Below are 25,688 nucleotides of genomic sequence, written 5' to 3'. Positions count from 1 at the left end.
AGGAGGCACCTGAGTGCCGGAAGACAATGGGGGTTATTTACGAAAGGCAAATTCACTTTGCACTACAAGTACATTGCAAGTGCACTTGAAATTGCACTGAAAGTGCACTTGGGAGTGCAGTCGCTGTAAATCTAAGGGGGACATGCAAAGAAAATAAAAAACAATAAAAAACATAATTTTAGCTTGCACATGACTAGATGATAAAATTAGCAGAGCTTCCCCTCATTTCAGAGCTTCCCCTCAGATCTACAGCGACTGCACTTCCAAGTGCACTTGTAGTGCAAAGTGGATTTGCCTTGACAACCCCTTTAAAGTGGAATATAACTGTATTTGAGCACCACAAACCAAAAACACTGTTTAATTTATATTATTCAAAGCAAACTCCCCCATCCATTCATGTTTTCCATGCTTTATTTTACTGAGAAATCACTTTGAACCCCCAAACAACCCCAACCCCCCCCCCCCCCCAATAATTTTAGACACGGCCATCCTGAGTAAGGGCACATGATTCATGTAGCATTTTCTTTCTTTCATCTGCCTTTAGCTCAGGTATTCTGGTAGGTGAATCAAATAAGTGTCACGTTAAAAAAAAAAATTGTGTGTGTGTTACTTTAAGAAACATGCTGGCAGGTGCGTGTGCTTAACTAATATAATGAAAAATAAGTGCAGCGCAACTCAAAATAATAACATATCTATAGCATATATATCCTCATATTAAAATATTATAAAGTTCTTGTGCAATTCCGATTGAAAAGTCTTAAAACGGGTTGCAAAGGAATTTTTTTTGTTCATAATAAGCATCCTTTACCTGCAGACATTCCTCTTTTCACTTCCTCATTGTTCGTTTTTGCTCAGAAGTTGCTCTATTTCTTCTCTGTTCTGTTCACTTCCTGCTTGTCTGATTTTACTGACCACCGTGATGGGAGGCTTTACTACGGTGGTCAGTAACGTGCTCGCCCCCTCCTGGGAACTACATCTGTGTGGCAGGACGCTCTCTACGTGTTAGAGACTTCAAGGAGGTGTGAATTACTGGGCGTGCCGCAATGCATACTGGGAAATGTAGTTCTTACATGAACGAGCGATGCAAACCAGGAAGTGAATGAGAGAACAGAAACTAGAATGCCGGAGGTGATATAGATGAAGAAATTTAATGGGTATTTACTCGTTTTTTAACAGAATCATTACACTATTCTGTCTGTCTACCTTGCAGACATTAATTTTAGGCAAAATTTTTTTTTTCTTTAATAATACATACCCCGCTGTGCACACAGTGCAATTGATAGTCTTCAGTCTAGTGACACATTCAGTGACCACCACCGATAAGTGAAAAACCTGCTCACCTCAGCTTCAGACCCACAACAGGGTCTAACGAGCACCAACACTAATCATCCTCTCTATGGCTGGAACCCCTTCTTCTGTATCCTCTCACGATAGGAGACTCCAAGGTCAACATATCCTCTTGATAGGAAACATAAGAGGGAGAGCCATAATGCTCTCTATTTCCACATTTATTATAAAAAAATGGGTATAAAAATGTACAAACTTCTTTTTAAAAAGCATGTAAAGGGTACACTAGTTGCTGGATGAGGACGTCACAGGCTCAGCTCTAGGGTGACCACATTTCCAAACTACCATTCAGGGACACCCTCCCTTCCCAAAAATCAGCTTGTGCTGTAACGAATCACAGCACAGTGATTGGACACAAGAGGCGAGATTTATGATTTCTCCAATCACAAGCAGGGGGCAGGATTGTGCTCCTCCAGGCAATCTTGGCCAGGACAAGTACTGTCAGTGAGTAAAGCGGTGATGTGGCGGCCTTTTTTGGGGGCATCAGTTTGGCTCGGGGAGGGGGGTGGCTGTGTCAGTTTCATTCTGGGACACTGTATTGTCATGGAATGAATGTGCCTGGGACAGACCAGCAAAATGCAGGACTGTCCCGGGCAATCCGGGACACGTGGTCACCCTACTCAGCTCCTCCCACCTATATGCATTACGCCCCGTGATTGCTTAGCTGAATAAGCCAATTGACAAAATGCCAATAAAAACTACTGGGATGTATGACATTATTTTTATCTAGACCAGAAACCAGATAGCAGTGATTTTTGCATTTTCAGAAGAGGTGAGCATGAGCAGCCTATGTCCTTCTATGATAAGTTTCCTTTAGGCTCTATTCACACTTGTGACTCCAAAGTTTTGCCACTTTGAAGTGCAACTTTGATGCAACTTTGAATGGGTATGACGTAGATGCAACTTTGATGATAATGGACAACTATTGCATGTAAACCATTAGGTGTGAATTTAATGCGACTTTTGAGGGTTTACATTACAGTCTATGGCACTCAAGTTACATGAAAGTAAAACCAAAATAATGCAGGAACCTTTGTAAAAGAGGAACTGCAGTCTGCTCACATAATTCGAAATAAAAACATCTTTGCCATTCTGAAGCTTCCCTCCAACCACTTTGCATATTATTGTATCTAGCTGCATTCATTTAAACTGTGGGCAGCTGAAGTTGCTGCCTGTTCACTTCCTGGATTTACACAGACACGCAAAGGCACACCTCCAGCTCTGCAGCTCTTATTGGCCCTTATATGACTCATTCCCCCTCCCATCCTGGCAAACACTTTGACAAGAGTGAGAGAGGGGGCTGTGCATGATGTCACAAGTCTAGGCTTTTTACCAGACAAGAAACAGGAAGTGGGCTGTATAAGGTATTTACTGGCAGAAAAAAAATGTTGTACTATCCAAAGTTAAAACAACAAGGGCAGAATATATTGATTCAAAGAGGGGAAGGGAAAATAGAAGGAGGGCAAAGGAGGGGAGGAGAAATGAATTTATGAGAAAGAAGGAGAAGAAAGATTGGATAGATTGAAGAAGAAAGGGAGGAAGAAAAATGAAAAAATTGGACAGAAACGTAAGGATAGCACTCACATGGGCCACATCTGTAAAGTATTAGAGAGAAAACAATATCTAATGAGTGGACATTGATGGTCAGACTTTCAGGCCAAGGAAGTAGGTTAAAAAAGTTTAATTTAATAGCATATAAGTACAAAACAATAATACAGAATAATATTACAAAATTTTTTTATTATTAGCCACTGTATATTCCTCAGAAGTCGCCAACGCACGTTTCGCCGTGGGGCTTCTTCAGGACGAAGACGAGGAATGCATGTTTAGCAGAAAAACAGATTTGTATATGACAGATGGTCCTCAGCGGAAGTATCCATAGGGCATATACGGTGCACAGTAAGCGACAGCATACGTCAAAAGTGAAGTTTTGGCAGAAATTTTCATACACAGCACCAGGAATCTTAGGTGACCAATAAAGGTCAAACGAGTGGTCCGTGGATTGCAGGGTTAGAAAATCCCAGGCAAACTGCACAGCTCAAAAAGACTAATTAAGATGGTCTCAGGCTTGCTGGGACAACAGAGAGTGGCCACCATATACAGCATGTGCATCCAAATAAGTAAATGTTTAAGCCGGTAACGCCGCCAATAGACGAGCACTGCAGTCAAAGCAAGAGGCCACGGAGCAGCATGTGTGACAGATGTCTGTGTCCCAGGGTGTACACAAGGCAACACGTAGCCTTGTGTACACCCTGGGACACAGACATCTGTCACACATCCTTGTGTACACCCTGGGACACAGACATCTGTCACACATGCTGCTCCGTGGCCTCTTGCTTTGACTGCAGTGCTCGTCTATTGGCGGCGTTACCGGCTTAAACATTTACTTATTTGGATGCACATGCTGTATATGGTGGCCACTCTCTGTTGTCCCAGCAAGCCTGAGACCATCTTAATTAGTCTTTTTGAGCTGTGCAGTTTGCCTGGGATTTTCTAACCCTGCAATCCACGGACCACTCGTTTGACCTTTATTGGTCACCTAAGATTCCTGGTGCTGTGTATGAAAATTTCTGCCAAAACTTCACTTTTGACGTATACTGTCGCTTACTGTGCACCGTATATGCCCTATGGATACTTCCGCTGAGGACCATCTGTCATATACAAATCTGTTTTTCTGCTAAACATGCATTCCTCGTCTTCGTCCTGAAGAAGCCCCACGGCGAAACGTGCGTTGGCGACTTCTGAGGAATATACAGTGGCTAATAATAACAATTTTTTGTAATATTATTCTGTATTATTGTTTTGTACTTATATGCTATTAAATTAAACTTTTTTAACCTACTTCCTTGGCCTGAAAGTCTGACCATCAATGTCCACTCGTTAGATATTGTTTTCTCTCTAACAAGGGCAGAAGATTTAATAGATGGAAAGTTGAAAAAATTACTGAAGTTCCGCTTTAAATCACATATATTTAAACGTTTGTCGTTGAAAAACACAGGGTGGGACTTGTCAGGTGACTTTAGTGTCCGATCTCACATACAAATCGCACAAGTGTGAATGGAGCCTTATGCCACGTACACACGATCAGTTTTCGGCATGAAAAAAAACTTTGTTTTTCAGCATGTCGAAAAAACAAAGTTTTCCCAACTTCATCATTAAAACGATGTTGCCTACACACCATCGTTTTTAAAAAATGATCTAGCAAAGCGCGGTGACGTACAACACGTACGACGGCACTATAAAGTGGAATTTCCATGCGAATGACGCCACCCTTGGGGCTAGTTTAGCTGATTCCGTGTTAGTAAAAGACGATTCACGCTTTTTTGTCTGTTACAGCGTGATGAATGTGCTTACTCCATTATGAACGGTAGTTTTACCACATCCTCTCAGACTTGGGGATCATGTCCAATTCAATAGCAGCCATCTTGGCTTGGGTCATGGTATAATTCATCTTAGCTATAGCTTCATGTAAGACCAATTTAGGTGATTTCCAAGATTTTGCTAGTGTCGGTTTGGCTGCTGTGAAGAGTTGCACCAGCAATTTGAATTGAGTATGTGAAATAGAGTCTGGTTTTAAGTTCAGTAGTGCCATTGCAGGATCAGGAAGGATTGTTTTCCCTAGTAATTTTGTTACAATTTTGAATATACCTTTCCAAAATGTTTGTGCTTTAGGACATTACCACCAAATATGAAGATATGGGTGAACAACTTTTTATGATTAGCCACATCCAGTTTTTGCAGCATTATGTGCCAATCACCTTGCAAAATCTTCTGCCAGGTTGACGTCGCTGCATGCTGCATATGCCTTTGTCCTACTTCTTCCTCTGGCAGAGTTCCACCCAAAAATTATTGACTCTCGTGGGAGTCACGCCCCTTTGGTCACCACCCCGCTGTCTTCTGGGAAACACACTGCTCCCAGGAGATATTGGGGACCAGTGAATGAGCGATGTGCTGCTCGCGCATGCGCAATAGGGGACCGGTCAGTGAAGCCGCAATGCTTAACTTCCCTATTCCCAGATTGGATTGGTTCCCGGCAGGTGTCAGCAGACACGTATATATATGTTTACATCCACTGCTCCATAGATAGCTATGGATGGTAAACTAGGGTTTGTCATTGATGGCACAGTTTCCCTGCGTGTGGAATGCTTGTCAAATGCGTCGGAAAAATCCCATTGACCTAAAAGGAGGAGTACACATGGTGGTTCAGAAGGCGTCTTTGACCTGCTTTGTGTTGTGCTGCATTTCATAGGACAGAGCATGTCCTATTGGGGTGTGTTTGAACTGCAGGCAAAGCAAAGGGCCCATTCATGCTATGTGCAGTTACCTGCATTTTCCATGAGGTAACTGCAATGCCAATGACACACAGAAAATCATAGTTTTCTGTGTCATGTTCACACCAGAATGGAGTGTTTCTCTGTGTTCCAGAGCTGTGCGAATTTATGCAATGTTTGCATACTATCGCACTGCAACCCTGTGGTTTGAAAACGTGCGGCCGGTACCAACATTTAGGCAGTATTTGCCCAGGGACAAAGGTTTAGACTCCTTGCGTGACAAATCGCACAAGTGGAAACATGTTTCTGTGTGTTGCCAACACACAGAAACATGTTTCCACTTGTGCGATTTGTCATGCAAGGAGTCTAAACCTTTGTCCCTGGGCAAATACTGCCTAAATGTTGGTACCGGCCGCATGTTTTCAAACCACAGGAGTATTCAGCCTTTCATAGAGTTTTACAGACAGCCGGCAGCAAAACGCCAGGATTACATGCACTGGCGATGCAACGTTTAGCTTGCATGAAACCTTTTTTGTCAAAAGCTATGTTCTTCTACCTTTGAATGTAGCTGCATGCATTTGAATGGAAAATTTTATTATTTCACATGAACACTTGCAGGGCTTTTGTTACCTCAAATCTGACTTTAATGTAAAAAAAACCCCATCAAACTCTCTGGCTATCAGCTCATAATAACAGCAACAATAAATCAGTATTGTTTGTGTGTACATGGATTGTTGGACCGTCACCTGAGTTTCAAACACTTAGCAGTACCCTACATTCACTGCAATCAATCTCCTCACACAAGACCCAGCACAGAACAACGTGGGGCAAGAAAGCTGCGCGCTGTTCTCTATTGGATAATCTTGTCACATGACGCCAAGGATGCCCACTGTGATTGGCTGTACCGCTCTTCTGGGCGCCTTTGACCACGTGGGAAGGTGCGGAGCTAGGGAAGTAGAATGGCGGACTCGGGGCCGAGGTGCGCAGCTTGTGATCTTGTAGTTGGTAAGTTGGCTTGTTTTGCCTGAAGGACAAGATAGAATATGTTCATGGTTACTGTGTATTGCCTGGAGCTTTTCAGAAGTGCAGGTAAGTGTGCCTGGGCTTTGTCACCCCCCCTGCAGAAGAAGAGGAGCGATTAGACTGCTCGGGTGTGGATCACAGCTCAGCGCACACTACAACTATTATTGGCCCCTTTCCCTCTATTTCTCCACACATCTATCTCTGTGTTTTTATTTTTTTTTTATTGTATGACTTTGTCCAAATAAATGCACCTATTAACCACTTCACCTCCGGAAGATTTTCCCCCCTTCATGACCAGGCCATTTTTTGTGTGATATGGCACTACTTTACTTTAACTGACAATTGTGCGCTGATGCAATGCTGTACGCACCTAAAGCGGGGGTTCACCCCAAAGTTTTTTTTTTAACATTACATTCAGCCGAGTTGTTAGAATGACAATCGACTTTTTTTTAATCTCCTTGCCGTACATACCGTTTTTTTTTAATATATATATATATATATATAAAAATGTTCACCGCGGCTTCCGTGTATAATCTGCGGGACTGGGTGTTCCTAATTGATTGACAGGCTTCCGACTGCCGGCGCATACAGCGCGTCACGAGTTGCCGAAAGAAGCCGAACGTCGGTGCGCAGGCGCCGTATAGAGCCAACTCGCAGTCTGGCTTCTTTTGGCAACTCGTGACGTGCTGTATGCGCCGGTCGGAAGCCTGTCAATCAATTAGGAACGCCCAGTCCCGCAGATTATACCCGGATATATCTCTAAAACGGTATGTACGGCAAGGAGATTAAAAAAAACAGCCTATTGTCATTCTAACCACTCGGCTGAATGTAATGTTAAAAATTTTTTTGGGGTGAACCCGCGATTTAATTGTATTTTATTCCCCACAAATCGAGCTTTTCTTTTGGTAGTATTTGATTACCTTTTGCATTTTTTTTTTTTTGCGCTATAAACAAAAGACAATTTTAGAATTTTTTTAGAAACAACCCCCCCCCCCAAAAAAAAACCCTATGTGTGTGTATACATTTTGAGCCAATATGTATTCTGCTACATATTTTTGGTTAAAAAAAAAAAAAAAAATCCCAATGAGCGTATCTTTGTACAAAAATTATAGCATCTACAAACTATGTTAAAAAAATATATTATACGCCAATCTGCAACATATGTCAGACATTCTGACACTGATCAGTGCTAAAAATATGTACTGACACTGGCTGGGAAGGGGTTTAACGCCTAGAGCAGGGATAAGCAATTAGCGGACCTCCAGCTGTTGCCAAACTAAAAGTCCCATCATGCCTCTGCCTCTGGTTGTCATGCTTGATGCTGTCAGTCTCGCTATGCCTCATGGGACTTGTAGTTTGGCAACAGCTGGAGGTCCGCTAATTGCATATCCCTGGCCTAGAGCGATCAAAGGGTTAAAGCGGAGTTCCACCTTAAAAAATTACAAATACTGCAGCTGCTGACTTTTAAAATAAAGACACTTACCTATCCAGGGCGCCTGCGATGTCCTCACCCGAAGCCGACTTGTCCCTCGGCTCTGGGTGGAGTTGCCGCCATCTTCTGTAATGTCATCAGGAAATTATGCCTTGCGGCTTCACAGCCTGGTTCCCTACTGAAATTGTGTGAGTCGCGCTGCGCTATCTCACTGGTCCCTGTGGGGGATGGAGGGGAGGCCAGACATGGCGTAGATCACCATGGATACTGCGGCAATCTTTTGCAGGAAGTGGGAGCAAGTACTTGTATTAGATAGTTGCAGCCCTAGAAAGCAGATACCTAACGATTATTTTCATAATCGATTAGTTGGCCGATTATTGTTTTGATTAATCGGTTAATAACCTTAAAAAATTGTGTGGCCATACAACAATGTCTTAATTAAAAAAAAAAAAAAAAAAAATATATATATATATATATATATATATTTTTAAGAATGTTCGTTCGATTTTCTAATCATCGGTGGGGTCAAATCAAAGTTCGTTTGCAACCACAGTGACAGGGAAATTTAGAAGTAATAGAAAACTTCTTGGTCAAAGGAATTTTCAGAACGTGTATGTGTTTTTTTTTTTTTTTTTTTTTCAGAAATCACATTCATTTTAAAACTTAATGTTAAAAGCAAGTGAAAACGTCAAACAACATTCTTTCATTCAGCGAATGTACAAAATGTTTTCATATTAATATACAGTAAAACCTTGGTTTGAGAGTAACTTGGTTTGATAGCGTTTTGATACATTTTAATACATTTTTACTTGATATACAAGCGATGTCTTAAAGCGGGAGTTCACCCATTTATAAAAAAATTTTTTTTCTCCCCTTAGATTCCTGCTCGTTCGGTCTAGGGGAATCGGCTATTTGTATTAAAATATGAGCAGTACTTACCCGTTTTCGAGCTGCATCTTCTTCCGTCGCTTCCGGGTATGGGTCTTCGGGAGCGGGCGTTCCTTCTTGATTGACAGCCTTCCGAGAGGCTTCCGACGGTCGCATCCATCGCGTCACTCGTAGCCGAAAGAAGCCGAACGTCGGTGCGGCTCTATACTGTGCCTGCGCACCGACGTTCGGCTTCTTTCGGAAAATCGTGACGCGATGGATGCGACCGTCGGAAGCCTCTCGGAAGACTGTCAATCAAGAAGGAACGCCCATTCCCGAAGCCCATACCCGGAAGCGACGGAGAGGATGCATCTCGTAAACGGGTAAGTACTGCACATATTTTAAAATAAATAGCCGATTCCCCTAGTAAAAACGAGCAGGAATCTAAGGGGGAAAAGTGCCCTCTAAGGGTGAACCCCCGCTTTAATATAAGAGTAGTGTCATGTCACAACTGAGTATAAGAAAGGAGAGAGCAATATGGTTTCATTTATTGAAAGTACAACTTCGCTTTGATATACAAGTGCTTTGGATTACAAGCATGTTTCTGGAACGAATTATGCTGGCAATCCAAGGTTTTAATGTAATATTAACAGTAGTGATTATTTGCTCTTTGTACTATAAAGGGCTAATTATTATATATTTTTTTTAGCCCATTATGTTACTGGCCGATTAATCGATTATGAAAATTAGTAATCGATCAATTAATCGACAACTAATCGATTATGAAATTAATTAGTTGTTTCGGCTCTTCTGCTTTCCTCCCTCCCCCCTGAAAAGTGTCAAATGTAACACCGCTTTAGTGTGTGTCTAGCCAGTGTTTGTGTGTACTATGTGCGCTGCTTTTACTAAGGCCCCTTTCACACAGGGTGGATCTATCAAAGCGGAATCCGCCTGCTCAGTGGGGGATCTCTTTGCTGAGCAGGGGGATGACGGGGGTTTCATACAGGGGTTTTAACCCCCATTCCACTCAACTCAAAACTTGTTGGCCTTATGTTATAAAGTAAGCCTGAATACCTGGCTCACACTGATGTTGGTTGCGGTCAATGCGTTTTCAGGGTGTGCTTTGCACTTTTGGAAGGCGTCTGTTGTCTTGCAGCAGAAACGCATCAAAATGCAAGCACTGTGTTTTCTCTTTTCGTCCATGGACACACAGCTCCTTAAATCTTGCCAAGTGGGTTATGTTCCTGTTTATAAGAGAGGACTAGGCAGAACATGTTAGTTATCTTAAAACATGTAACTTTAACAGAGTTGAACAGCCCTGCCCAGGGGGCGGTCCCTCCGGTCATAACCCCTCACCCTGCAGCATGCAGCTCATTTTGTTTCTGCCTAGAAGAGGAGACGGACCTGGCTCCCTTTGGGCCCAGAGTCCTGAAGAGATTTTAAATTTTTATTTTATTTGTGATTCTTCTATCAACTGCCGGCTGGGTGACGGGCTGGATATTATAGATCCTTGTAGTCTCCCCAGTTTGGCCATCGAGCGTGAGCAGTCCTTAGTTACGCGCTGGGTAAGCCACAACATACTCCAGGGGTGGCCGGTGAGCTTATGCTCCGGGGTCCACATATGACTGGGCTGCTGTTGTCTCACTCACAGTGGACCGGGCCGACAGCTACTCCATACCATCGATTGTGGATCTGTCAGGGACGCGCCAGCAAGGATGGATAAGTACGGTTCCTGGATCGTCAGGTTCAGGTAAGTCACCTGGTCAGGGTTTCCCTGAGTTGGTGGCTGAGATCCCCATCTCTTTGGTCCGGGAAATCGTTCCTTCCTTTCCATTGGACTGTGATCACGATGGACGCCAGCCTCACAGGTTGGGGGGGTCCAGTCGGCCCAGGGTCTCTGGACAATGCCACGGCGGTGGCTTATGTCAACCATCGGGGGAACAAGGAGCTCAGCTGCGGCATCGAAGGTGGCTCGCATCCTGCGGTGGGCAGAAAGGAGCGTGCCGGCTCTGTCAGCCATTTACATTCCGGGCGTAGAAAACTGGTAGGCGGACTACCTAGCTCGCCAGATGCTGGGATCAAGGGGAATGGTCGTGAGGTGGGGCACACCGGACGTGAATCTCCTGGCTTCTCGACTCAATCGCAAGGTGTCAAGGTTCGTGGCCAGGTCCAGAGATCCCTGGGCAGATGCTTTGGTGACCCCGTGGGGTCAGTTTTGGCTAATTTATGCCTTTTCCCCCATTGAAGTTGCTTCCTCGGCTGCTCTGCAGAGTGGAGACCGAGGGGATCCCGGTGATTCTAGTCGCTCCAGATTGGTCTCAGCGTCCCTGGTACGCCGACCTCGTGCGCCTGGTGGCAGACCCCCCAATGGCGGCTGCCGATGCGGGAGGACCTGCTGTCTCAAGGTCCCATACTTCATCCTGCTTTACAGTCGCTGGCTTTAACGGCATGGCTAAGGGACCGAGGTCTGTCAGATTCGGTCATCTCAATCATGCTGAGGGCGCAGAAATCCTCTTCTAGGAAGATCTACCATCGCACCTGGAAGGCCTACATCTCTACATGAGAGGAGATAGAGTGGCGTCCACGGGCATATTCCATTTCCAGGGTCCTGCTGTTTTTTCAGCGTGGAGTGGATCAGAAGCTTGCCTTAAGCACCATTAAGGGACAGATTTTAGCTTTGGCTGTTTTCTTTCAACGTCCAATACCAGTGGCACCATCCAGTGCCAGTACGTGCCACCTTCCATCCAGTGCCACCTAAAGCCATAAGTGCCACCTGCCAATGCCAACCAGTGCTAACTATTGCCATCCAGTGCCACCTGCCAGTGCCATCAACCAGTGCCATCTGCCAATCAGTGCCACCTGCTAGTACCATCTTTCAGTGCCATCCAGTGCAACCTGCCAGTGCCAATAAGTGCCTTCTGCTAGTGTCATCTTCCTTCCAGTGCCAATTAGTGCCATCCAGTGCCACCTGCCAGTGCCATCAACCAGTGCCATCTGCCAATCAGTGCCACCTGCTAGTACCATCTTTCAGTGCCATCCAGTGCAACCTGCCAGTGCCAATAAGTGCCTTCTGCTAGTGTCATCTTCCTTCCAGTGCCAATTAGTGCCATCCAGTGCCACGAGCCAGTGCCACCAATAAAAAAAATCGGCCTAAAATATCGGCCGCAAAAATCGGCATCATATATCGGCCGCCCAGATTTCTAAATATCGGCATCGGCCAGAGAAAAACCCATATCGGTCTACCTCTAGTCCTTTGGTGACCCATTCACTGGTGGGTACATTTGTACAGGGGTTTTGACATGTGCTTCCCCCGATTTAGACCACTGCTTCCTCCATGGGATTTTAATCTGGTGCTCTGGGCTCTCCAGTAGGGCTGCAACGAACGATTATTTTCATAAGGCGCCCAGAGGCGATTAAATTCGCATGTGTTGCGCTATATAAGTTTTCATTCATTCATTCATAATCGATTAGTTGGCCGATTTATTGTTTCGATTAATCGGTTAATAACCTTAGAAAAAGAATTTTGCGGCGATTTTCATTTTTTTAAAAATTTTTGGGCCAATTTGTTGTTGGGCAGATTAAAAAACACAAATTGCCGCAAAAATTCTCCGTTGAAGTCTATTGAACAAAGAAAAAAAAAATAGCACCGTTTTGCTTTAAAAAAAAAAAAGTCCTTGCCCTTTCCAAATACACAGCAGCTGAAAAAATCATGCATGTGAACGTGTCCCGTAGGAAAACATGTAAATGAACTGGAGTGTGTTTCTGCAGAAACCTGAAAACAGAGGTGTGTAAACCCAGGCCTGAGATGTTTAGTAACGTAATGGGGTTAAAAAAAATTAAAAAGTACAAAAAGAAAATAATCACTACTGTAAGGGGTTCATTTTTTACTGTGTGACAGTAAAAGTAATATTTACAGTAGCGATTTTCTCTTTTTGTACTATAAAGGGCTAATTTTCTAATTTTTCTAACCCCAATCGATTAGTTGTCGATTAATCGATTAGTTGTTTCGGCCCTACTCTCCAGGAACCTCCCTTTTAAGAACATCAGAGAAATTCCTCTCTTGACGCTGTCTCAGAAAGTGGCCTTTCTAGTGGCCATTACATCTGTCGCCCACAACCTTCCTTTCCTCCGAAGGTAGTTTCAGCTTTTCACCTGAATGAGGACATTTGTTCTTCCTTCCTTGTGTCCTCGACCGTCGCATCCCAAAGAGACTGCGCTCCATACTTTGGACATGGTACGTGCTCTGCGGGTGTACCTGTCTGCTACGGCTCCGTTCCGGAGGTCAGACTCACTGTTTGTGGCTGTGTCTGGTCCGCAGAAGGGCCTAGCGGTCTCGTCGGCCACCATTTCTAGGTGGATCCGACAGACTGTCATCCAGGCCTATGACCTTAAAGCAGGGTTCTACCCAAAAGTGGAACTTCCGCTTAATCCACTCCTTGCCCCCTAACATGCCACATTTGGCATGTAATTTTTTTGGGGGGGGGGGGGGAGGAGTGTGGGCTTTAGTAGGAGTGGGATTTCCTGTCCCACTTCCTCCTTCCGCCCAGGGACTGCTAAGGTGATACGTCTATAGCCTACGGCGGCCCCTCCCTGTAGGCGATCGCCTGGGACACGTGAAGGGTCCCAGGCGATCGTCTGACCACTCACAGAGCGCAGCGCTGCTCGTTCATGTGCAGTGAGTGCCCGGCCGTGAAGCCGAAAGCTGTCACGGCCGGGTGCCCACACTTGGAATCAAGACGCCGGCCGGAGAGGGGGGGGGGGGGGGGAGAAGCGGAGCTCCGGCCGGCGCGTCACTGGACCGTGGAGCAGGTGAGTGTCACTTTTTGTAGCTGCTGACTTTTAATAAACATAAAAAAAAGCCTGGAACTCCCCTTTAAGGGACAGGCGCCTTCCTTTCCTGTTACGGCGCATTCGACCAGGGCAATTGGTGCCTCCTGGGCTTTCCGACATCAAGTGTCTGTCTCACAGGTGTGTAAGGCGGCGACTTAGTCGTCCGTTCACACATTTTCCAAATTTTACAAGGTTGATGTAAGTGCATCTTCAGATGCTTCCTTCGGCCGCAAGGTTTTGCAGACGGCTGTTTAAAGTTTTAACTAATCCGTTGAGGAGCTCTGCTTGTTTGGGGTGAAGTTAGGTCTTCTTTTGATTACTGTTCCCACCCCTTTTCTGACACTGCTTGGGGACATCCCACTTGTCAAGATTTAAGGAGCTGTGTCCGTCCATGGACGAAAAAAAACATTTTTTTTTTTTTTTTGTACTAACCGTAAAATCCTTTTCACTGTCATCCAAGGATGGACACAACACCCACCCCTCCTTTTTAAGTTGGTACTGCTTTTTGACGAACTGAGGCTTCATGCTGATGGGTGAGGGGTTATGGCCGGAGGGACCGCCCCCTGGGCAGGGTTCTTCAACTCTGTTAACGTTACATGTTTTAAGATAACTAACATGTTCTGCCTAGTCCTCTCCTATGAACACGAACATAACCCACTTGTCAAGATTTAAGGAGCTGTGTTAGTCCATGGACGATGAGTACAAAAAAATTCCATTTTTTTTTTTTTATGTGTTTCCGCTGCATTTCTAATGAAGTCTATGGAATCAAAAATGCATCCTTCTGCAGGGGAAAAAAAGTCTGACTCTTTCCAAAAAAAAAAAAATGCAGCAGATATGAATGTGACCCATGGAAAACCATGGTAAACGAACTAGTGCTTTTTTTTACAAAACTCAAAAGGCATACGTGTAAACCAGGCCAAAAAGTCACGTAAAAAACAGATAGAATGGTGCCTGCATATGAGAAAAAAAAAATATATATATATATTTGTTTACCACTAGGGCCGAAACAACTAATTTGATTAGGAAATTAATCGATTACAAATTCATATTCGATTAATCGGCCAGTAACATAATGGGGTTATAGGAGTTGTAAAGGAAAACATTTTTTTTGCTGAAATGACTGTTTACAGGGTATAGAGACATAATAGTTAACGGATTCCTTTTAAAAATCAATCATATAATGTACCTGCAGTTTCTAGTTTAGTTTTTGCATGTTTCCTGCTTCTGTGATGTGTACAGAGCCACAGAGCCAATACAGGGCAGTGATGGTTTGGAAAACGAAACTGATTGGTGCTGTGGGGTTTTAGACACACAGTAATCGCACCTCCTTGCCACAGAGAGAAAGCTGTGGTTATCAGGAAACAGACAACCAGGAAGTGTGGAGATCAGAGAAAAATTACAGCATTTTGAGAGCAAAAACTAACAATGAGGACATGAAAACAGCACCGCATTAAGGTAAAGGAAGCTATTAAGATAAAAAAAAAATTCCTTTACAAACCCTTTAAAAAAACTATAATTGGCCCTTTATAGTACAAAAAAGCAAATCGCTACTGTAAATATTACTTTCACTGTCTCACAGTAAAGGAAACCCTTACAGTAGCGGTTATTTGCTCTTTTTGTACTTATTTTTGTTTTTTTAACCCCATTATGTTACTAAACATCTCAGGCCTGGGTCACACCTCTGTTTTTTGCAGAAACACACTACAGTTCATTTACATGTTTTCCTATGGGACATGTTCACATCCATGATTTTTTTTCAGCTGCTGCGTATTTGGAAAGGACAAGGACTTTTTAACGCAAAACGTTGCTTTTTTTTTTTTTTTTTTTTTTTTAGTTCAATGGAGAAGCTTCAGAAAAGCATGTACTGTGTTTTTGCGACATTTTTTGTTTTGTAATCTGCCCAACAACAAATTGGCCCAATTTTTTTTTTTTTTTTAATGCAATTTTATTTTTATTTTTTTAAGGCTATTATCCGATTAATCAAAAAAATAATCGGCCAACTTATCGATTATGAAAATCCATGTCCGCGGGGTGCATGCATATCATGGACCCGCTGATCGTTAGAGAAAGATTGTGAGATCGTGCTGAACAGGAGCACAGATCTCTTTGTACAGTTAAACCATCCCCCACGTAGTTTGAAAGCACTCCCTAGGAGCAGACGTAACTCTTTGGCCCCTTTCACACAGGACCGATCAGTAATCGCTCTGTTGATCCCCGCTGAGCCGGCGGTTGACAGGGCGGTCCCTGCACAGTGTGTCTTTTCTCCGCTCTCCCCTATGGGGGGATCGGATGAACACGGACCGTCTGTCCGTGTTCACCCGATCCGATCCGCCAGACAGATGGAAAAGTAGGTTTTTCCTCCGTCACACTTTGGTGGAACGGGTCGGATGTCAGCGGGCATGTCACCGCTGACATCCGCGGCTCCATAGAGGAGCATGGAGCGCCTGTTTAGGTCCGCCTAAAAAACTGGCAGGCCGACCTGAACGGTCCGCCCATGTGAAAGAGCCCTTTGATTGCCCCCTGATGTTGGCCTCTTCACTGCCAGTGTCATTTATACAGTGACAGTGCATATTTTTTACAATTGGTCACGTAGTGTCTAATTTGTCTGCCGCAATGCCGGTCTCGATCAGTGCCATTACTAGTAAAAATAAAAATGTCCCATGGTTTGTAGACGCGATAACCTTTGTGCAAACCAATCAATATAAGCTTGAGATTTATTTTTTTACTCTATTTCTTTTTTTTACTTTTCTGATATAAAAAAATTAAATAAAAAAATAAAATAAAAAATAAAATATAAGCTTTGGTGAGATATCAGGAGTCTAAACATCCCCTGACATCTCCCCTTTTGAGACAGGGAAAGGGACTGAGGACAGAGATTCCCCAGTCTTTTTCTCTGCAGCCTCAGCTGCACTGTAGATGATTGGAGAGGAGACAGAGGCTCCTCTCCATTCATAAACTGAAGCATCATAAACCATTTACAATGCTCAGTTATAAATGCACAGTCAGTGATTACAGAAAGAAAGGAGCTGGTAAATTACAGATTTACCGGCTCCTCCTCCGCTCTCAATCCTGACAGACGCGGTTTGGATCGGAGGAGGACACGGTGAGCACACAGGGGGAAGAGAGGACACGGGACAGTCAGGGGTGATCGGTGGGGGAGTTGCAAGCACCGATCTCCCTGCATGGCTTTCAATAAAGCAGCTGAAAGCCGTGGGGAGGGAGAGGAGGAGTAGTATCGGGTCAAGCATCAGAGCATTTGCACGAGTACCAAGTACTCGTGCAAATGCTTTGTATCGGCACCGCTATTGGTATCAGTGCAACCCTAGCGAGTACACACAAATGTGTGAATATTGCAACAACCACCATTTTATTCTCTAGGGTCTCTATTAAAAAAATATATACAATGTTTGGGGGTTCTACATTTTCTAGCAAAAAAAAGATTTTAACTTGAAACCAACAAATGTCAGAAAAAGGTTCAGCGTTTTAAAGCGGAGTTCTGTTAAAAAAAACATAAGCTTCTTATATAAACTGTGCGATCCCACTAGTCCCTGAGGAGGAGGAGGAGGTGCCCAAATCTTTGGTCTTTTTTTTTTTTTTTTTTTTAGTTGTTGCGCAAAGAATAAAAATCGCATAGGTGATCAAATACCACCAAAAGAAAGCTCTATTTGTGGAAACAAAATTATCAAAAAATTGTTTGGGTACAGTGTAGCATGACCGCGCAATGGTCATTCAAAGTGCGACATCGCTGAAAGCTGAAAATTGGCTTGGGCAGGAAGGTGCGTAAGTGCCTGGTATGGAAGTGGTTAACTACTTGCCGACCAGCCGCCGTCATTTTACGGTGGCAGGTCGGCTCCCCTGCGCGAGAGCCCGTAGCTATATGTCGGCTCTCGCGCAGGCCACTAGGCCCCCCGCTCGCCCCCGACTCCTGTGCGTGTGCCTGGCGGTTACGCGATCGCTCGTTGCAGAGCGGGGACCGGGAGCTGTGTGTGTAAACACACAGCTCCCGGTCCTGTCAGGGAGAGAAATGCTGATCATCTGTTCATACAATGTATGAACAGAAGATCAGTCATTTCCCCTAGTGAGGCCACACCCAGGGAACATACTTAACCCCTTCCCCGCCCCCTAGTGTTAACCCCTTCACTGCCAGTGGCATTTTTATAGTAATCAATGCATTTTTATAGCACTGATTGCTATAAAAATGACAATGGTCCCAAAAATGTGTCAAGTGTCCGCCATAATGTCGCAGTACCGGAAAAAAATCACTAATCGCCGCCATTACTAGTAAAAAAAAAAAATATTAATAAAAATGCCATAAAACTACACCCTATTTTGTAAACGCTGTAACTTTTGCGCTAACCAATCAATAAACGCTTATTGCGATATTTTTCGTAAAAAAATAAAATAAAAAAATGTAGAAGAATACGTATCGGCCTAAACTGAGGAAAAAAAATGTTTTTTTTTTATATATTTTTGGGGGATATTTATTATAGCAAAAGGTAAAAAATATATTTTTTTCAAAATTGTCGCTCTATTTTTGTTCATAGCGCAAAAACTAAAAACCGCAGAGGTGATCAAATACCACCAAAATAAAGCTCTATTTGTGGGGAAAAAGGGACGCCAATTTTGTTTGGAAGCCACGTTGCACGACCGCGCAATTGTCAGGTAAAGCAACGCAGTGCCAAATGGCAAAAAGTGCTCTGGTCTTTGACCAGCAATATGGTCCGGGGGTTAAGTGGTTAAGCTTTAAAATGCTGGGTATCTATTTACTTGGTGCAACCTCGGCTTTTATATTTTACTAAAAAAATTGGTAATTTAGTGCATTTTTGTGCCCTCCTAAAATTTACTTTTTTATTGTGTTTTTTGTTTTCGGTAATATAGTGTGACATAAAAATTGGAACTGCCACTATTTTATTCTCTATGACAGGGATATGCAATTAGCCCAGGGTTTTACAAATTTGCTTGGAATCTAGGAGCCAGCTAAAAAAGTTAGGAGTCAGAAAACGTGCCCCGTCCTGCCAAGCTTTGCGCACAGAAGCAAACGAATACGAGAGTAGCGCCCGCATATGTAAATGGTATTCAAACCACACATGTTGGGTATTGCTGCGATTGGTAGAGCGAGAGCAATAATTCTAGCCCTAGACCTCCTCTAACTCAAAACATGCAACCTGTAGAGTTTTTTTAAACGTCGCCTATGCAGATTTTTTAAGGGTAAAAATTTGTTGCCATTCCACGAGCGGACGCAATTTTGAAGCGTGACATGTTGGCTATCAATTTACTCGGCGTAACATTATCACACGGACAGGCACATCAACGTACCTGTACGTGCCTGCCTAGACGTGGGTCGGGGGTCCGATCGGGACCCCCCCCGCTACATGCGGCGGTCGGATCCCCTCGGGGAGCGATCCGGGACGACGGCGCGGCTATTCGTTTATAGCCGCTTCCTGTCGCGATCGCTCCCCGGAGCTGAAGAACGGGGAGAGCCGTATGTAAACACGGCTTCCCCGTGCTTCACTGTGGCGGCGTATCGATCGAGTGATCCCTTATATAAGGGAGACTCGATCGATGACGTCAGACCTACAGCCACACCCCCTACAGTTGTAAACACACACAAAGTGAACACTAACTCCTACAGCGCCCCCTGTGGTTAACTCCCAAACTGCAACTGTCATTTTCACAATAAACAATGCAATTTAAATGCATTTTTTGCTGTGAAAATGACAGTGGTCCCAAAAATGTGTCAAAATTGTCCGAAGTGTCCGCCATATTGATCGCCGCCATTGGTAGTAAAAAAAAAATAATTAATAAAAATGCAATAAAACTATCCCCTATTTTGTAACTGCTATAAATTTTGCGCAAACCAATCGATAAACGCTTATTGCGTTTTTTTTTTTTTTTTTTTTTTTTACCAAAAGTATCGGCCTAAACTGAGGAGAAATTTTTTTTTTTAGATATGTTTTTGGGGGATATTTATTATAGCAAAAAGTAAAAAATATTGCATTTTTTTCAAAGTTGTCGCTCTATTTTTGTTTATAGCGCAAAAAATAAAAACCGCAGAGGTGATCAAATGCCACCAAAAGAAAGCTCTATTTGTGGGGAAAAAAGGACACCAATTTTTTTTGGGAGCCACGTCGCACGACCGCGCAATTGTCTGTTAAAGTGACGCAGTGCCGAATTGTAAAAACCCCTTGGGTCATTTAGCTGCATATTGGTCCGGTCCTTAAGTGGTTAAAACGTCAATTTTTTCCCAAAAATACTGCGCTTGTAAGACCGCTGCGCAAATACGGTGTGACAAAGTATTGCAACGACCGCCATTTTATTTTCTCGGGTGTTAGAATAAAAAATAAATTTAAAGGAATTTTTTTTTTTTTTGCCTAAAATTAATGTCTGCAAGGTAGACAGACAGAATAGTGTAATTTTTCTGTTAAAAAAATTAGTAAATACCTATTAAATTCCTTCATCTATATCCCCTCCGGCATTCTAGTTTCTGTTCTCTCATTTACTTCCTGGTTTGCATCGCTCTTTCATGTAAGAACTACATTTCCCAGTATGAATTGCGGCACGCCCAGTAATTCACAACTTCTTGAAGTCTCTAACACGTAGAGAGCATCCTGCTGCGCAGATGTAGTTCCCAGGAGGGGGTGAGCACGTTACTGAGCACCCCAGTAAAGCCTCCCGTCACGGTGGTCAGTAAAATCAGTCCAGCAGGAAGTGAACAGAACAGAGAAGAAATAGAGCAACTTCTGAGCAAAAACGAACAATGAGGAAGTGAAAAGAGGAATGTCTGCAGGTAAAGGATGCTTATTATGAAAAAAAAATTCCTTTACAACCCCTTTTAATGTTTGGGGGTTCTAATTGGAGGGAAGGAGATGGCAGTGAAAACGGTGAAAAACACATTAGAACTGCTGTTTTACTTGTAATGCCAACGGCCACCACAAGATGGCGCCAGATCACAGAAGGAAGCTTCGGCCTGCAGAAGGCCGCAAAGCCGCGGCCTCAATTACCGGCGGGCCCGCCGCGATCGCGCGGCGGGGGAGGTGGGGGTTGCACGGAGTCACAGGATCCTGTGTCTTTGTGCGCCCCCACCTCCCCCGCCACGCCGGCCGGTAATTGAGCCCGCCTTCTGCAGGCCTAAGCTTCCCCGGGCGCCAGGTCACAATTTCTTGTCGCAATTGCGCCCAGGCGCCCGGATTTTGTCGAGCCCTGAATTAGTGGACCTCCAGCTGTTGCAGAACTACAAGTCCCATAATACTCCTGACAGCCACAAGCATGACACCCAGAGGCAGAGGCATGATGGGACTTGTAGTTTTGCAACAGCTGGAGATCCGTTAATTATATATCCCTGCTCTATGGTGTCTGCTTTCAGAAAATATGTTTGGGGTTTTTATGTAATCAAAAACGTGTGCAAAAACGGCTTTGGCTGTAAAAGGGTTAAAGCAGGGGTCTCAAATGAACGGCCCGCCAGTTTGTACAAATCCCATCATGCCTCTGCCTGTGGAAGTCATGCTTGTAACGTTCAGCCTTGCAATGCCTCATGGGATTTGTAGTTTCACAACAGCTGGAGGGCAGTCAGTTTAAAGTTAAAGTTTATGTTAAGCTTTACATGTTCCTTCCGTAAGATTTGTTAGTTAAGAAAACTGTTTCCTAACCTTTAGGCTGCTTCCAGGGGCGGGTGGGCGTTGACTGTAAAACGCTGCTAGTTATAGCGGCGCTTTTCGGGCGCTAGCGGGGTGCTTTTAACGCTGCTGCCGAAGCACTTTGCTGTTTACACTGCTCCTTTACCGCCCCAAAGATGCTGCTTGCAGGACATTTTTGAATGTCTTGCCAGCGCACCCCCCCCCCCCCCCCGTGTGAAATTACTCTGGCTTTCACCCTGGGACTTCAGGGGACGGACACAGCTTCCTTTAAATCTTGACATTTGGGTTATGTTCCGTCTATTAGGAGAGGACTAAGCAGACATGTTGGATATATAAAAACATGTAATTATCAAAGCTGAACTGCCCCGCCCAGGGGGCAGTCCCTCTGGTCATAACCCCTCACCCTGCACTCAGCAGCTCAGTTTTTCTGCCTAGTGTAGAAGGACCTGGTTTCCTAGGGGCTCATTGGTCCTGGAGAATTTTTTATTTTTTGATCCTGAGATCTACTATTAACTGCCGGCTGGGTGACAGGCTGGATAATGTAGATCCTTGTGATCTCCCCAGTCCAGCTATCGATCGTGAGCAGGCCATTAGCTATTCGCTGGGTCGGCCACGACATACCCTGTTTGCTCCAGGGGTGGCCGGTGAGCTATTTGCTCCGTGGCCCACGTATTACTGGGCTACTGCTGTCCAGTCACAGTGGGCCTTGGCCGAAGGCCACTCCGTACTGCTTGTGGTGGGTTTGTCAGGAACGTGTCCAGCAGTCCTTGCAGGGACCGGTAAGTACGGTTCCTCCTGTCTTGGCAGGATGGAACAGCTGGGCATTCCTGGGGTGGTCGTTTAGGGGGTCTCTAGTCGCCCTTTTCTCTATCCCCATCCATCCCTCCTCCCCCATGCTTTGCTGGGCCTGCTGTGTACCTCATCGGTTGTCCCTGAGGGGGGCTCCAGGTCCTGGCTGGGGGCTGTGCGTGGTGTCCGGGTCCGCTCTAGGTGTGGGAGGCCTCTGTTCAGATACCCAGTGTATTGTGGACTTTTTACCTCAAACGACCGGCGCCATTTTGCTGTAGCCGCGCTGTTCCTATTGCTGATACAGCGGCAGCCATTTTGATTTTATAGACAAGGTATGGGAACAACCGCAGAGGAAGTTTTTGGTCCCAAAACGCATGGTGGCCTGTTACCCTTTTTAAGGAGGGCCTTCTGAAAAACCTTCAGCTTCTCCCCCTGTTGTGGACCCCCCGGTATCCAGGTTGAACAAGGTAACCACGATTCCGGTGAAGGGGGCCCCCGATTTAGGGACCCTGCAGACAGGAGGGCCGAGGCGGTGGCCCGGTCCATTTTCGCAATGCTGGGGTCAGCTTTACGGCCAGTTTTGGCTGCTGCCCTGGTGTCACAAACACTCACTGAATGGGCAAAACTGTTGCACCGGGAGTTGGAGAAGCAACAAGCTTCCCCGGTCTGAGTAGAATTGGCCGGCCAGTTGGTGGACGGCCTTAAATATTTTTGCGATACAACATGTCTGCGAACAAATCTGCGACAGTAAGAAGGTTTGCCCCGCCCGACTCTCGGGTGGGGGGTCGCCTTTGCGAGTTTGCAGCTCGGTGGACCTCTCTGCTTTCCGACCAGTGGGTTTGCGAAGTGGTTTCATCAGAGTACAAGATAACATTTCTTTCTTGTCCACCAACAGATTTTTTTCCCTCCAACCTTCGGCTCGTCGGAACGCCCTGTTTGGGGCAGTGCAGGACCTGCTGATGCGCGGGGTAATAGTACCTGTGCCACTGCCAGAAAGGTTTCAGGGATTCTGCTTCAATCTGTTTGTAGTCCCAAAAAAGGACGGGGTCCGTTCTATCCTGGTTCTCAAGGCCCTCAACACCTTTGTAAAGGTACGAAGCCTACCAAAAACCCCTCGGTCTCCACTCTGCGGAGCAGATGAGGAAGAAGTTTCAGTTGAGGAAAGGCATAAATTGGCCGATACTGTGGGATTTGAATCTGGTGCTCTCTGGAATTTCAGAAACCTCCCTTTGAGAACATCAGAGAGATTCCCCTTTTGACACTCTCAGAAGGTTGTCTTTCTGGTGGCCATTAATTCTGTCGGGGGTTTCTGAGTTGGCGGCCTTGTCTTGCAAGTCCCCCTACTTCAGGGTTTGACAAATTTGCTTGGTATCTAGGAACCAGCTGAAAAAGTTGGGAGCCAGAAAACGCGCCACGTCCCGCCAAGCTCGCGCGCAGAAGCGAACGCATTTGTGAGTAGCGCCTGCATATGAAGTATCGCCTCGATTGGTAGAGCGAGAGCAATAATTCCAGCCCTAGACCTCCTGTAACTCAAAACATGCAACCTGTGGAATTTTTTTAAACGTTGCTTATGGAGATTTTAAAGGGTAAAAGTTTGTCGCCATTCCACGAGCGGATGCAATTTTAAAGCGTGACATGTTGGGTCTCAATTTACTCGGCATAACATTATATTTCACAATATACAAAAAATTGGGCTGACTTTACTGTTGTCTTATTTTTTTAATTAAAAAAAGTGTATTTTTTTTCCCCCCCAAAAAAGTTCGCTTGTAAGACCGCTGCGCAAATACGGTGTGACAAAGTATTGCAACGACCGCCATTTTATTCCTCTGGGGTGTTAGAATAAAAAATATATATAATGTTTGGGGGCTTTGCGGGCCTTCTGCAGGCATAAGCTTCCCCAGGCGCCAGGTCACTATTTCTTGTCACAATAACGACCGGGCACCCAGATTTTGTCGAGCCCTGCCCAACTTGATCCTTCATAAGGATAAAGTGGTGCTACGACCGCAGCCTTCGTTTCTTTCGAAGGTGGTTGCGGCTTTTCATCTGAATGAGGACATTGTACTTTCATCCTCTTGTCCTCGGCCATTATACCCACAGAGCACGTACCACGTTTAAGGAATGTATCTGTCTGCTACGGCTCCGTTTCGAAGGTCAGACTCACTGTTTGTGTTGGTGACTGGTCCAAAGAAAGGCCTGGCGGTCTCGTCAGCCACCATTTCTTGATAGCTCAGACAGATTGTAATTCAGGCTTACACCCTTAATGGGCGGGCACCTCCCTTTCCTGTCACGGCGCATTCGACCAGAGCAATTGGTGCCTCTTGGGCTTTTCGACATCAAGTGTCTGTCTCACAGGTGTGTAAGGCGGCGACCTGGTTGTCCGTTCACACTTTGACTAAATTTTAAAGGGTCGACGTGCATGCATCTGCGGATGCTTGCTTCGGCCGCAAGGTTTTGCAGGCGGCTGTTTAAGGTTGCAACTTCTTTGTTTGTTCCCACCCCTCGTTTTCTGACACTGTTTGTCAAGATTTAAGGAAGCTGTGTTCGTCCATGGACGAAAGAGAAAATAGGATTTTTGTACTCACCGTAAAATACTTTTCTCTAAAGTCCATGGATGGACACAGTACCCACCCCTCCTGTTTGAGTTTGTACTGCTTTTTGACGAACTGAGCTGCTGAGTGCAGGGTGAGGGATTATGACCAGAGGGACCACCTGGTCCTCTTCTAATAGACGGAACGTAACCCAAATGTCAGGATTTAAGGAAGCTGTGTCCGTCTATGGACTTCAGAGAAAAGGATTTTACGGTGAGAACAAAAATAATTTTTTTTTAAGCCCAAAAGCACCTGTGTGTGTGTGTGTGGTGTGTGTGTGTTTTTTTATTTTTTTTTATTTCATCTTCTCTCTGCTTATAGGAATTTGTGTGGAAAATCGCTGCGGACATTACTTTTGCCATGAATGCACTATGAAGATGAAGGAATCAAATGTCCTATGTTTGTTATGTGAGGTAACAAAAATAACCATACATTTTTCCTTTTATTTTTTCATAATATAATTGGTATTCAATGTGGGGTAAAAATTGAGTATTTAAAGTTTTGGTGTTTTTATAGTACTGATCAAACAAGTTGCAAAATATTAGGGCCGAAACAACTAATCGATTATGAAATTAATCGATTTACAATTTTCATAATCTATTAATCGGCCAGTAACATAATGGGGTTAAAAAAACTAAAATTAGCCCTTTATAGTAGAAAAAAGCAAATCGCTATGGTAAATATTACTTTCACTGTCCCACAGTAAAAAAAATGAACCCCTTACAGTAGCGATTATTTGCTTTTTGTACTTATTTTTGTTTTTTTTAACCCCATTATGTTACTAAACATCTCAGGCCTGGGTCACACCTCTGTGTTTTTTGGTGCTTTTTGCAGAAACACACTACAGTTCATTTACATGTTTTCCTATGGGACACGTTCACATCATGATATATTTTTTTTTGGCCCC

The 25,688-nt window shown here is 44.5% G+C and overlaps 1 protein-coding gene across 1 annotated transcript in view; it reads left to right on the top strand.

Moving 5' to 3' along the window:
• Window positions 1-6,529: 6,529 nt before the first annotated feature.
• Window positions 6,530-25,688, top strand: part of RNF17 (ring finger protein 17) — a 720,374-nt gene continuing 701,215 nt past the window's right edge. The window contains exons 1-2 of the mRNA XM_040339329.1: window positions 6,530-6,623; window positions 25,103-25,194. Of these exons, the coding sequence (XP_040195263.1) occupies window positions 6,578-6,623; window positions 25,103-25,194 (138 nt within the window). The 5' untranslated portion in view covers window positions 6,530-6,577. The remainder of the gene's footprint in view (window positions 6,624-25,102; window positions 25,195-25,688) is intronic.

This window comes from Rana temporaria, chromosome 2, assembly GCF_905171775.1.
Source record: "Rana temporaria chromosome 2, aRanTem1.1, whole genome shotgun sequence".
NCBI classification, from domain to species: Eukaryota; Metazoa; Chordata; class Amphibia; order Anura; family Ranidae; genus Rana; species Rana temporaria.
Note: the sequence above shows the minus strand (reverse complement) of the source record. Positions and strands in the feature narration are given on the sequence as shown.